Below are 13,349 nucleotides of genomic sequence, written 5' to 3'. Positions count from 1 at the left end.
TTCCTACATTACACCATGGCTTGTCCTTGTAAAGAGCTTGTCCTTGTAAAGAGCGATAAAGGCTATTGTCAAAAGAAATTTGTAATAGCCCCTTGTTACTAGTGCTGCTTCTAAGCAAGGATGTGCTTGGCCCTTAGACAAATCTGATCATGCAGTGCTTTGTCATGTTGAGAGATGCAGATATGAAAGTAGAAAGATGTAGCCTGATGCTGTACTGTAACTTATCCATCTATCCTTAATTATTAAAGTTTTAATTCACATTTAGTAAAATAAATAAGTGTTATAGTTAGATCTATTCATAGTGGCAAATCTAATACATGACTATTTGCAAATACATCTACGAGAGCAGTTTTTCACACACGTGAAGGTTACAACTTCTGGGTTGTTTTTTTTGGTTTTTTTTTTTTTTTTTCCCACTGCTGCCAAGGCATAGCAGTAATAGGTGAAGTAAAGGAGTGGAAGGGAGAACCCACAGCTTCAGACTGCAGTTCTCCAAGGACATAAATGTGACTTAATTTGAGGTTTTGGTTGTGGATCTTCCACATAATTTCCAAAAATTTACTAGAAGCACAAGGAATCATATGTCAGATCTAGGATCCACACAACTGAAAATCTCCATATCCAGTGTTTGGAGATTCTGTAACCCATGGGTTCCATCATTTTTAGTGGGCACCAGGAAACCAAGAACAGGTATTCATGGTGTACTGTGATTCTGGGACAGATGTGTTGAGGACCTATCCATGCAATCAATGTCATAAAAATAATTACAGTATCATAAACATGACTTGATTAAATGGCAAACTAGGCTTTTTTTCCTCATTGAAGATGTTTGGAGGCTGAGTTATAAAGACTATTGGAGATTTGCATCAATGTGTCATTTCATTTAGGCTTTGCGCTTTTGAGGAAAAAATGAGAATTATAGACTACAGTCATCAGAGTAGCTGGGTATCAGTAGAATTCAGAGTGATGCAGAAGAGAACAGGAAATTGCTGCCTAGCTGATTCCTGCCGTATCCCACAAAAGATAAATCCTTAATCAGATCCTTCATTAGCATAAAGTGTGGAAAAAATGGTTCATGCCAGGGATTACTTAGTAAAGGTAGTTAGTGGAAGAAATTATGCATTGAAGAAAAATACAAAATCCCTCAAATTAATCTTTGAAATATGTGGAGCTTGAGTCTCCTCTCTCTTAACACTGGGATAATTGGAGAATAATTCCATTTCAGTGACTTAGGGCACTAGGCTAGTGGGAGAGGAAATTGAGTTTGCCTGCTCTCCCAGGATTTTGAAAGTTCTACATTTTTACGGCAGAAGTGTTTATCCGTAAAATTTGTACTTGTACATTTAAAGGAAGAATTGTGATCTTATGTCACAGAATAGACAAACCCTTTGTCCTATGATCTCCATCTGTTTAAGTCCAGACTGGAGTCTTTATGCCATTGTGGGTGTTCAGTGCTAGTTGGCTTAACTTTGCTGATGGCTTTAATATTTGCAGTTTTAAAAAAGCCAAACTGCATAATACGTATTAATTGTTTGGTGAATCTCTGAAATAAACCTTTGTTTTTGTTGTCACTTTTACAATATTAAATTCTTGTATAAAGATTAAAATGTCAGTTACTTCATAATTGTAGGATGGTAGAATGAAATTCCTACTGAATTTAGAAGTCTGCCCTTTAATTTTTTAGCAGCCTTTTCTAACAATCCATGTTCACTGTTCATCTTCAAACAACATCTTGACATATAGGTGCGCGGTCGGTAGGGTTAGTTGACTAAAATGTTTTTATGTCTGCCTGTGGGTCTTTGTTTCTAGCAAAGCCCTGTCATATTTCTTTTCTATGTGCAACTTAAGTATAAATAAGAAGGTGTATTCTGTTAGTGGCCCAACATGTCATCAAGCCCAGTAATTTTCAAAACCAGAAGAGACATGCTCGATTTTCTTACAATTTTTTGGTCAGTTATATACCCTAGGAGAACATATGTGAGGAGGGGAAGGCACAAGTCATGTTGAAGTAACCATGTATTACTTCATTATCATTTCTGGTCAGAAATTTATTGCACTGTCCTTAATATAGGCAATAGAATATGCATGTGAATTGTTGGTGAATATCTACCATTTTATGAAAGCAGGTTGTTGATGACAACTTCAATATGAGCCATCTTTTTGTGCTTGGGGAATTTGGGCCTTGTGCTCATTTGAGTTTGCACACTAATCCCTGTTTCCATATCCTCCAACAAAGAGGTAATTCTGTGGTGTAGTTCAGTATTCTGATCTCAAGAGGAGAATTACATTGAACAGAAAAGCATTTCCTTGCTCCTCCCCTCGCTTCTGGGAAGAGAGCAACATGGTTCACATATATAGAAATTCACATCTTTTGTTGTGGAAATCATGTTTGCAATGTGCATATGAGTTTCCTCTCTCTTTAAAGGCTGATACTGTTAAAATTGTTTTCCCATTTTTAAATTCTTGCCTCTTTTTGTGATTCTTGACAGTGCTAAATTGGTGCTTATTTACACTGGGTTTATTCACACACTGTTTTGAGGCTTTTTACACCCTGACATTGCTGGAAAGGGAAACGAAACCTTGAAAAAAAAATTTAATTGTTTTTACAGATTAGGACCAAAGAATATGATCTTTCCCTGTAGGCAGTTTTTTGCTGGTACAGAGTTGCTGAATGCATACAGGTGACTAGAATGAAATTTGACGCTGCTTGATCCTAGAAGATTCCTGACTGTATGATCAGTTATGGATTGAGCCACATGTGTTCTTCAGATGTGTTTGTCCCTTAAGCTCTGGCTTAGCTTCGAATCCATCCCTGAGTGTAGACTTGGGCCATGCTGTAGTGCTGGCTAGGATGGGTCTGCAGTCTAGCTGGGTCAAATGTGGACAGTCTAGAGCAGATGGCCAGGGCTCTGCTCATCCACAGCTGATTTTGGATGGTTTCAACATGAGCTGTGGCCAGGCTAACCTCTGTGACTGTTATGGAAATCATGAAAATGCACAGTGTGCTTATGCTCTATTCTTAAATCATCTCTTTGACATCTCAGGATAGGCTGTGTGATCTCACACACTTGGAAATATCTCTGTAAGCCAGTGCTTTCTGGAAAAGATTCTGAATGAAACTTGTGTGGAGTTTCATAGTTTGAATATGTCTGGGGCATATGTGGGATCAATGAGCAGGGATTCAGACTTGAAAAAAATTCCACATAAGATGCCAAGTTAGGATATAGTTCAACTTTCTGTAAAGGTAGTGATAAGCATTTGAAGCGTAGAAAAAGAACGAGGACATTTGGGGAAAACATGTTTTTCTCAGTAGAGACATTAATAACTATCTTAACAGTGTTATTTACCTCCTGCTGGTTGACTGGAAAGAGCAAATTGTAAGTGTGATTTCAGAATTAATCATTTTCTTCAAAGCCAGACTGATTCAAAGCTCTAAGCAAATTACTGGGTTTATTGTTAAAAATGCTCACATCATAGAATGGGCGATTACTTCTTTTCCGTAGTTCTCAAAACAGAAAGAGAAAATTGTTGCTGTTTTCTTTTTTTTTTATTTTAGGTGAGGTTGAAAGGAAGAGAGAAATTAGGTTGAGGGTTTGTTGGTTTATGGGGAGGATTTTTTGGAATGAATCACCTAGTTTAGATGTCATTTTATATGCCATACATGGAAAAGAAGAGGCTAATTTACTTCAACTGGCATATGGAGGGTATCTCTGTCACAGAGCAGGTCCCCTGTGATGCTTAATTTTCACTCTTTCCTGTGTCCTCTTGGATGCACTTCATCACTTTGTGCTGGATACGGTTTTTAAAAGGTTGCACAGAGACCTTCACAAAGTGCCAGATGGAAATATTTCTGGGATTTCAGAGCAATGCCTCTGATACTCTGATCATCTAAAGCAGGAGAGAATATTTTGGAGACATGTGATGTCCAAGACGGGAATTTCTGCACAGAGCAAAGGATAGAAGCAGAAGTCCAAAAATATTGTCTTGGATGGGAAAAACAGGTGAATTGTATGAAAGGAACTTTTTTCCCAGTACTTTTCTGAAAATCCTAAAACAAAAATTTAAAAATCCCATCTCTAAATCTGGTTGGATTTTTCTGCCCTATTTCCTTCCTGAATTGCATTGTTTTGTATTTATATCTGTTACTGAACAGGCATTGGCAGTCTCTTTAAAAGTGTGTTTAAAATACAAATTCATGAATCCAATTTCAACACCCAAAATTGCCTCTTAACTGGAAGCCACTCAGTTGCTTTCTTCAAAAAAACACGCAAAGTCTTTTGAAAAACAAACAAAAGTATTTTCTCTGGAAGCTATCCAAAAAATCATCCTCCTTCTGGAAAGTGCCACCTGTTCATATTGGCTGATTTTTTTGGGGGCTATATTCCACAAAACTTGGCTTAGGAAAGCCAATTCTGTCATGACAGGTGAGGAAAAAGGAGAATGGATATTCTTTTGCCTTGGTTTTTTGGTTTTTTGGTTTTTTGGTTTTTTTTTCCAGTTGCATAGAAAGCAGTAGGTTTTCATTAGTAAGACAAGAGGCAGGTTATCTGTGCATCCAAGTCTCAGAATAGACCAAATTGGTTATAACTACCAAAGAGGAGGTTGAATATCTGAACTCCAGGAAATACAGCTCCATAGGAGAGACCAGTTCCACAAACAAGGCACACCTAACTGTGTAAGGAGGGAGTCACTTGAGCGTATTTGTGGTTGTACAGTTCTTCATACCATTCAGAGCTACATCAAATGTACCAGTTGGCTGAGAGAAGAATGAGAGCCTGCAGTCTGAAGGAGCAAATGGGTGATTTGACAACTAAGTTAATGGAGTAACTCTCCAATTTGACAATAAAGTTAGTTAAGTAACTCTCATTTTTTGACAGGGTTTCAGTGTTTCTATTTCATAACCTTCTCAGAATATTTCCTGAACTTTTCATTAGCAGTTACATTTTTCAGCACAAGTGTCTTTGCATTTTGTTTCACGTGGTAATCTGGTCAATCAAAATTTCACTTTAGCAGCAGCTGCTGTGTTGTCCTGTTGATTAGTCACTCCCCTAATTCACACATCTTGTGAAAGAAATACAAATAATTACAGTGATTTCCTGAAGACTAGGATTCAAGGCAGAGGCTCAGAGCTATAAAGCCTATCTGAAGTTCTCTGGTGAGTGGTGCCTTTTCCTCTGCATTTTCCCTGCCTTAGAAAACATCATCTAAATGTTTTTAAAGCTTGTGTGTGTTGGTGCACAGAATTAAAAATAAGAAATGCAATATAAATAAATGCAAAGGCTTCAGGCAGTAGTTGCTTTGATTAATTCCTTCATTGTTTGTGCCTCTCACATTTTAGCACATCTAGTTTATAAATCACATATACCATATGACCATAACGTGTAAATCAAAGGCAGGGCGTTTTGCTGGCTTGTATGCTTTTAGCTATGAATCTGTATGCATTAAACATCTCATAGTTTTGAATGGCAAGGATTAAATCTGTACTAATTTTTTACACTTCTGAATCAAGAATGTCTTCATAAGGTCTGCACAGGTTTTGTCAGTGAAAATCTGGTGTGTCTTCTGGGACTGGGTTTCTTTTCAAGATGATTAATCATGGACTTAATGTCAGTCCCCAGACAGTCACTAGAGATAACTCCTCTGAGTCTGGTAGGCATTAGTTCAAACCTGTTAAGAAGTCTGCAGTACTTTAAGTGGTGAATGCTCCTGCCCTAAGTGACACTGAATATATAAATGAAAAGGTAGAAAGAGTAAAGCAACACACCTGAAAAAATATGCTAGGTCAAAGGTGAATGTCCTGAATTCCTTTCTGTTTTCTTTTGCTGAAAGCTTGTCCACCAGGAACGTACAAGCCTGAGGGTTCGCCTGGTGGAATCAGCACTTGCATCTCATGTCCTGATGAGAATCATACTTCTGCACCGGGAAGTACCTCCCTTGAGGATTGCACATGCCAGGAGGGATATCGTGCTGTAGGACAAACCTGTGAAGGTAAGCGTTTCCATCCACAAACAGAATACCCCTAGAATGCACAATGCAGTGCTGGGACAATTTTTTTATGTGGTTTTGTATTCTGAGGGACATGTCAAATTGCATGCAAGATTTTCTCTGTCATTTCAAACCAGCAAAAATGCCAAGGTACAAGCTGAGCTAGAAATTCTAACAGATTGTTTTCCTTCAGTGGCCTATTGCACTCCAGCTAGTAACCACTTTGTTGTGGCTGTTTAACTATATAGTTGTTCACTGCCCTGAACTGAAGCCCCCTGAAAATGGTCACTTTGTCCAGAATGTCTGCAACAATTACTTTAATGCTGCGTGTGGAATCCGATGCAAGACAGGATTTGATCTCATTGGAAGCAGCATCCGACTTTGTCAACCAAATGGGCAGTGGTCTGGATCAGAGGCTACTTGCAGAGGTATGTGTTTGAAAAGCATTTTTTCTGTTGTTCATTCTTACCAGTGGTTTTCTTCATTCATTATATGGTCGGTTGTGCAGATCTGATCCTGTTAGCCCTGTCTGAAAGAAAGTTCCAAAGGTTGGCTGCCACCCCAATCGTTCAGTTTCCTTCATTTAAAAAATGGAAAGAGGACTTCTAAAACAGGAAAAAGCAGAGCAAGATTGACCACATGGACGGTCTTTTGAAAGTGAATATACAGACTCCTTCTTTAAACCTCTCTGCACCTCTGTTTACCTAATTTCGATGAATTTTTGCATCTATCCTGTATAAATCCAGTGAACCTACCGAGTATTTAAATATGTAACAAGACCTATCCACCTGGCTGGTTTAGATCATCAGCCACATTCTCAGCAGAGAGGGGTGTTGGTGTTGGGAGACATTAGCCATTAAAAAATTCAATTTTGCTTTCTTTCAATTTCTTCTTACCAAAAATAGGAAAGCCTGGGACTTGAGTAGGGTCTTCAGAAGACTTTTGAGTGGAATTTCAATATGGAATGGCTTATAATACCCTAGAATTTCACTATAAAAGAATGTCAGCCAGAAGTAGGGTGTGAAGCAGAGGAAACACAAGAATGAGCATCCTGAAAAGAATTATTTCTGGATTTTCTGATAGGAAGAGAGCTTTGTTTTGCTACAACAAAACTGCCTGAGTTTGGGTTTTTGATCACTTAGAATGAAAACTGCAATCGCCTGCCTGTATATCTGCCTGGTATGTCTTCCAAGGAGAGAAGGAAAAAAAAATAAACCAGGTAGAAGCCTTTATCTCCTCAACAGCCACAAGATGTAGTTCAGAATGTTGAATTTGACTTGAATGCCCTTGACATTAGTGCTGCACTGGAAGCTAGTACATAAAAAGCCATCATCTCATTGTGTAACTCTTATCCTGGCCTTGTGTTCGGGGAAAAAGGTAAGACTGATCTTTGGCGGAATTAACACTTCATGACATTACAGCAAATGCTACAGCCGTGAAAGAAACAGCAACTTACGGTTCTGAAAGGAGGAATCTGAGCTAGAGATCAGTCTCTGAGGACGTTCTTTATATAGCAGTTTACTTCAGCTTAGGTTTATAGGAACTTTCTTCAAATAATCCCAGAAATCTTAGGTTTCCTTTGTAGCTTCCAGTGACAAGAGGAGAAAGTTTCAATAGAAAATAAATTGCTGGCCAGTATTATGAGGCTACCTTGAGTAGCAGGACTTGGAGCTGTGGACTTCCCAGCAGTCAAAACTGCATGCTGGTTCAGGAAGACTGGGACACTGGGAAAGAGCACTCTCTGTTAAAGCTTCTGTCGCACAGGCGCCCTTTGTGCAAAAATCTGGGAAAAGCTGCAGTCAGCCACAAAGAAGGGATCCTTTTTCTTCTCTTTCATGGAGAAGTGGAAGATGCTAGTACTTGAAATCTTGCTGGAGCATTTAAAGGAATTCACCTATTTGCAGTGTGATCTTTCTTTAACAGGGAATTTGGAAGATGAGGGAAAAGTCTGCATTGAGATACTGTCTTGATATTGAGCTAATATCCTTTGAAGGATTGGAAGGATATATTTTGGCTTCACTTTGTTTGTGCTGTTGTCCATCATCCTGAAGACTTCCAATTAGAAAAAAAAAATTTAAATCCCACTGTTATATGTGCTGGATCTGCTAGTCTTGATTCACTCAGACTATGAAAGGGAGCAAGATCAAAGGCTTGGTTTATAGCTGTCTTGTTAATCCCAAGAGTATATTATCACATAAATTAGGAAGAGGAGAGGGAAGGAAAATCCCTTTCCACTGCTTTGGATTTTGACATTAAATACTCCTCAGTTATTTTGCTAGCTAAAATCTGCTGTGCTATTAGAAAGTGATTAATGCAGTCATATGTCATGCAATTAACAGTGACCCAGGAAAAAAAAACAAAAAAAACCAAACAAACAAACAAACAAGCAAAAAAAAAAAAAAAAAAAAACAAAAAAAAAAAAAGAAAAAAAAAAAAAAAAAAAAACAAAAAAAAAAAAAGAAAAAAACCACAAACCCCATATTTAATCCAGAGAAAAATTATTAGCAGAAACCCCAGAGCAAGCAGAATATACCGTTATTGTTGTTGCTGTTTTCACTGACTTTTTGGAAATATTTCTTGATCGTGAAAAATATGTTACTGATAAGAGCATGGGCTGGCGTTTAATGCTTGGAACCATGACCAAGGTAACATGGGCTGAGGTACAGGTTTCTGCCAGAGCTGTGCTGAGACACTGAGTAAGCATGAACTTTGAAATACTTGAGGAGGCAGGAGCACTAGAGCTGTGTAGTCCTTCCAGAAGAAATGGCTAGACAGCAGGTAGTGAAGGTTCTGCCTTGTCTGTAGGCACATTAACATTGACAAGAGCCTCCTCACCGCTCTTAATTTATTCACGCTTCCTAAGTAGTAGAGTTTGGTAGAATTTGCTTCTTTTTACTGCAGATTGGGTATTTCTACTTCTATAGAAACCTTTAAAGACCAAGCCTACTTTCTTTGTGTGTGGATAGCACATTCAAGATTCAGCTGTAAGTATGTTCTTCTTACTCCCCCTACTAGAGTTAACATACAGCGTATTATAAAGCTGCTCTGAAGCTCAGAGTGCCTCACAAAATGAGCATTTCAAGACGGTTTTTAAATACACTTCCTAAAGAATGCCTGTGTATATGCAAGCACAAGAGTAGTAATACCTTCAGAGAGTAAATGTGAGACAGTAGAAATATAAAGAGCTATTGGGTACATCTGTATTTTTTCTGTTTTTCTTTCTTATCCCATATACATAGATTTTGCTACTTTTTTTCCACTTCAGTGCCACCATAGATGTTTTTTTTTAAAAAAGACATTATTTAACATGTGCTGTTCATCGGTTTCAGAAGCTGTGTAGTTAGTGGTAATTACAGAGCTGGCTTGCATTTGAAGCAGCATTCAGCCCACATGCCCGTTAATTAGTTTGAGGTGTCTAGTGGTGTCCATTAGTGTGCAGAATAAGCAATTAATGGAAAAAGGAGAGGTTGTCAAGTTGGTTTCCCTTTGAGTGCATTTGTAGAGGAGATCATGTTTTGCCTCCTACCTGGCAGTGGCACGATTAGGTTAATTGGTAAAATCAGCTTCTCAAATCACAGCACAGAAGCAGTTCTCTGAAACCACCCATCACCACACTTTGCCCTCCTGCCAACAAAGTAAACAGAAGCTGTGGAAAACAATCAAGTGAGAACAGAGTTCCTCTTGTGAGGAAGGGATGAGAGGCTGGGAGAGCTGGACTTGTTTGACCTGGAGGAGACTGAGAGGGGATCCTACCAATATATATAAGTATCTGAAGAGGAGGGAGCCAGGCTCTCCCTGGTGGTGCCAAGCAATAAAACAAGAGGCAATGGGCAGAAACTGATGCACAGCAAGTTCCACCTAAGAGAGAACTGCTTTACGGTGAGAGTGACTTGAGCCCTGGAACAGGCCTCCCAGAGAGGCTGTGGAGTCTCCCTCAACAGAGATACTCAAAGCTGTCTGGATGCAACCCTGTACAATGTCCTAGCTCTAGGATGACCAGTGTAGAGCAGAGAGGTTGAACTAGAAATGCTCCTGTGGCCCTTCAAACTGTAGCCATTTTGTGATTCTGTGGGTTTAGGGAACTGCAGTCTTGGTTGTATTTCTGAGCATCACACCATTTGCCCTTATTTCTTTTTATCCCTCTTTTGAACATACTGAACTATATTTGCCAACTTCAGCTGAGAACAGTTTTACATCAGAGTTTTCCACTCATTTTGGAAAGCCAGTAGCTGGTTATTGGTGCATCATCATCTTCACATGCACATGTCCAGACAGCAGGTGTGTATGGCATAGCTACTTGAGGTACCCAAAGGCCAGGTAGTGTGTATGTAGTTCAGTTTTGTCTGGAAGGGATCAAGGACACAAATGCTGGAGTATGACATCCTAGCTGAAAAGGAGCTGCACTGAAAAGAGAGTACAAAGGAAATATATCCTGTAAAGTCTTGGGTTATGACATTGAAATAAAGAACATAAACCCAGGTCCTACCATTGCTATGTTTTTCTTACTACAATCATTTGTATCTTCTGTGATCAATCTTAATTGCAGAGTAGCTTTGTGCTAGATTGCAGCATCAGGATTTAGCGGTAAAACTGTAAGACTATCTGATGATCACTCTTCACTTCCCTGCTTCCCTTTCTGTATACACATCCTGCACAGGACTACATTCTCCTTGGAATCACGCCACTTTCAACCTCTGTGCTGAGCAGCAGTCAGGACTGTCTCCATGCCTGACACCTGAAAGGGTCTCTTTTGTATCAGCAAGAACCTTATTTGTTCCTTTTCATCTTTCATGGACTTGGTATACAAGCCACATAAATGGCTTGTATTCCTTCCTCCTCTCTCTGTCTCCTCCAGGATGCTGAGCATCTTCTCTTCTGATTTGCTGAGGCCTTCATGTGTCTATATTCTGTGAATACAGTCCCAAGTACCTGAATATGGGGACACTGTCATCTAACCTGTTCATAAGCTCTTAGCCTGTTCCCTGATGTGTACTCAGCTCATAGCAGCCAGTTCGAAATCCCCCAAAAGTTCTCAGACATTGTTGGAAACTAGAAACTCCCAAGAACACAGTTTTTCACAGGATTCCATTTGCCTGCAGCTGTCCTGTTTTGAAGTCTGATAGACATTACCAGCCCAGGCTGCACACTGTGTACCAGATGCACAGTTAGTTTGTAGGTTTTAACTTATGTCAATACTTAGGTGAAAGTGTGTGCCCAACCTCATACATTCTATGTAGGAGAGTTTCAGGAAAAGGAAGGTGTCAAGCCTTTGAAAAAATCTACTCTGTACTAGCTCTGTTCCCTAAATTCATACAAACTACTGTAACTAATGTACAAGACAGAATCTCTCCTACCTCTGAAAAACTGGGCAAAGTAGTGTAATGCCACTGATACTCAGTGCTGAGAGTGAACTGGCTTTTTTTCTCCTTTGCAGTTCGAACATGTCCCAGGCTTCGGTCTCCTCGAAACGGACAGATTAATTGTTCAACATCTGATATTTCCTACAAGACAGTATGTTTTGTGACCTGCAATGAGGGCTATGAAATTGAAGGAAACAGCAAACTCACCTGCCAGGGAACCTCTCAGTGGGATTCTAAGGAGCCAAAGTGTGTGGGTAGGTATCTGATCTAACTCTGTCTGTGTTGTAGTGCAGCATTTTCTGACATTTCTCACAGGTGAGAAATTCTTCATATTTTAATAACTGGTGAAGCTAAGACATGAATGAGGATTTGTCAATGGATGTTTTATACATGTCTTAGAAGTTGGGGAAGGGCAGAGGAGTTTGTAAATGAAGAAAGTGGACAGATTGTCATTTAAATATAGTGGGACTGCTGTTTACTGAAAGGGTGCTGTATCTCGTTAGTGTCAGACACTGTCACACAGTGAGTTGCAAGAAATGTAGAAGCAGTAGGTCTAGGGATTAAATATGAACAACCAGCAGTTTGACTTATTATCATGAAAGAAAAGTTGATATGTGGGCAAGGACTAGCCTTATGTTAGCCAGGTACTGTGAGTGCCAACTAAAGGTACAGCAGTTGTCACTTTTGCTGGACTCACAGCAAGGAAATGAGAGTTTGCACAAATTAGGGGCTAAGCACCTCTGAGTCAAGATTCAGAGGTCACACCAGCTGTGCAGGGATAGGTAGGTATGTATTGTGTTCCAAAAATAAAGGACTGTATATTTCAGAATTATCTGTTTAGGACTAGTGACAGGTATTGAATTAACTTTGGAAAGGAAGATGATGAAATACAGTTGAAATACTTCCAAGCATAGACAGAACAGGGAGGAAAAAAAGAAAAAAAAAAACCCGAAAAGTCTAAACTCCACCAATACACAAGTTGACCCAGTACTGACTAAAGTCAGGGTGAAGTATATGTCACCTGTATCCAGTAAATGCAGTGCCAGTAGGGTGATTTCACTTGAACCTCTGGCTATTTCTTTACTGTTTTATTGCAGTCTTTAAAATGTGGACTTTATGTGAAACAAGCATAAATTTCCAACTGTAAGTATTCTCTGAAATTATGAAAATAATCCCCAAGAAATAATTTAACAAGGCAGTTCACTAAGAGATTCTAATCTTTCTTCTGTTAAAATCAGTGGAAAAACTTCAATTAACTTCAAAAGGAAGGGACCCTGAAACCCGGTTGGGATATTATAATTAGAAGATTAACCATGTTCATCAGTTGCATTCATCCTTCCTAGCTTAGCATTTTGATTAATAAAATCCAGCTCTGCTCTCTATCAGAAGATTCTTCACACCATGCAATATTGCCTCCATTCCTGGATTACCAGTGGAATATCTTATTTTTTGCTGAGTCTGAAAAATTTAGTGAGAGAGGTACTTTTGATTGTCTGAAAGGAAAGAGTGTTAGCTAGGAAGCATCTCTGCTGCTTTTTGTGACTGGTGTTTAGAACAAGCCTGCTGAAATTCTGGTTCAATATACATGTGTGGAGTTTTATTCAGGGAGAGGTGTAAATCAGAACACTGATATTGTATACTCCTCTTGAAGGTTGAAGCTACAATTGGTACCCATTTTTTGAATGATCATCATTGTCATGGAGGTATTGTCTGTTTATTTTTAGTCCAAATAGCTCCTAACTATTATTTACAGTCTGTTATATAAAAGGTACTGGAAGTCCTGCTGTATTTAGGCATTTGCAATGGATAATACATTAATTTCATATCCTTCTGTTAGAAAACTCCAATGGAGTTGTCTTCACTCTGTTACCTTGAAACAGGTCTCTTGGACCTCAGGGTATCCTTCTAGCTGATTTTCTCAATGCTTTTGGGTTTGATTGCTCATCAGTGCAAAGTTTGCCATATTTGCAAGTTAGCTCACTGAGACTGTACCACAGCCATATG

The 13,349-nt window shown here is 39.1% G+C and overlaps 1 protein-coding gene across 1 annotated transcript in view; it reads left to right on the top strand.

Annotated features, from left to right (window-relative positions):
• SVEP1 (sushi, von Willebrand factor type A, EGF and pentraxin domain containing 1) overlaps positions 1-13,349 on the top strand; it is a 118,410-nt gene that overhangs the window by 33,061 nt on the left and 72,000 nt on the right. The window contains exons 4-6 of the mRNA XM_041400177.1: positions 5,830-5,988; positions 6,234-6,413; positions 11,420-11,599. Coding sequence (XP_041256111.1) covers positions 5,830-5,988; positions 6,234-6,413; positions 11,420-11,599 — 519 coding nt within the window. The remainder of the gene's footprint in view (positions 1-5,829; positions 5,989-6,233; positions 6,414-11,419; positions 11,600-13,349) is intronic.

This window comes from Onychostruthus taczanowskii, unplaced genomic scaffold (assembly GCF_017590055.1).
Source record: "Onychostruthus taczanowskii isolate IOZ18803 unplaced genomic scaffold, ASM1759005v1 scaffold174, whole genome shotgun sequence".
NCBI classification, from domain to species: Eukaryota; Metazoa; Chordata; class Aves; order Passeriformes; family Passeridae; genus Onychostruthus; species Onychostruthus taczanowskii.
The sequence above is the reverse complement of the archived record's forward strand: the minus strand, read 5'-3'. Positions and strand labels throughout refer to the sequence as shown.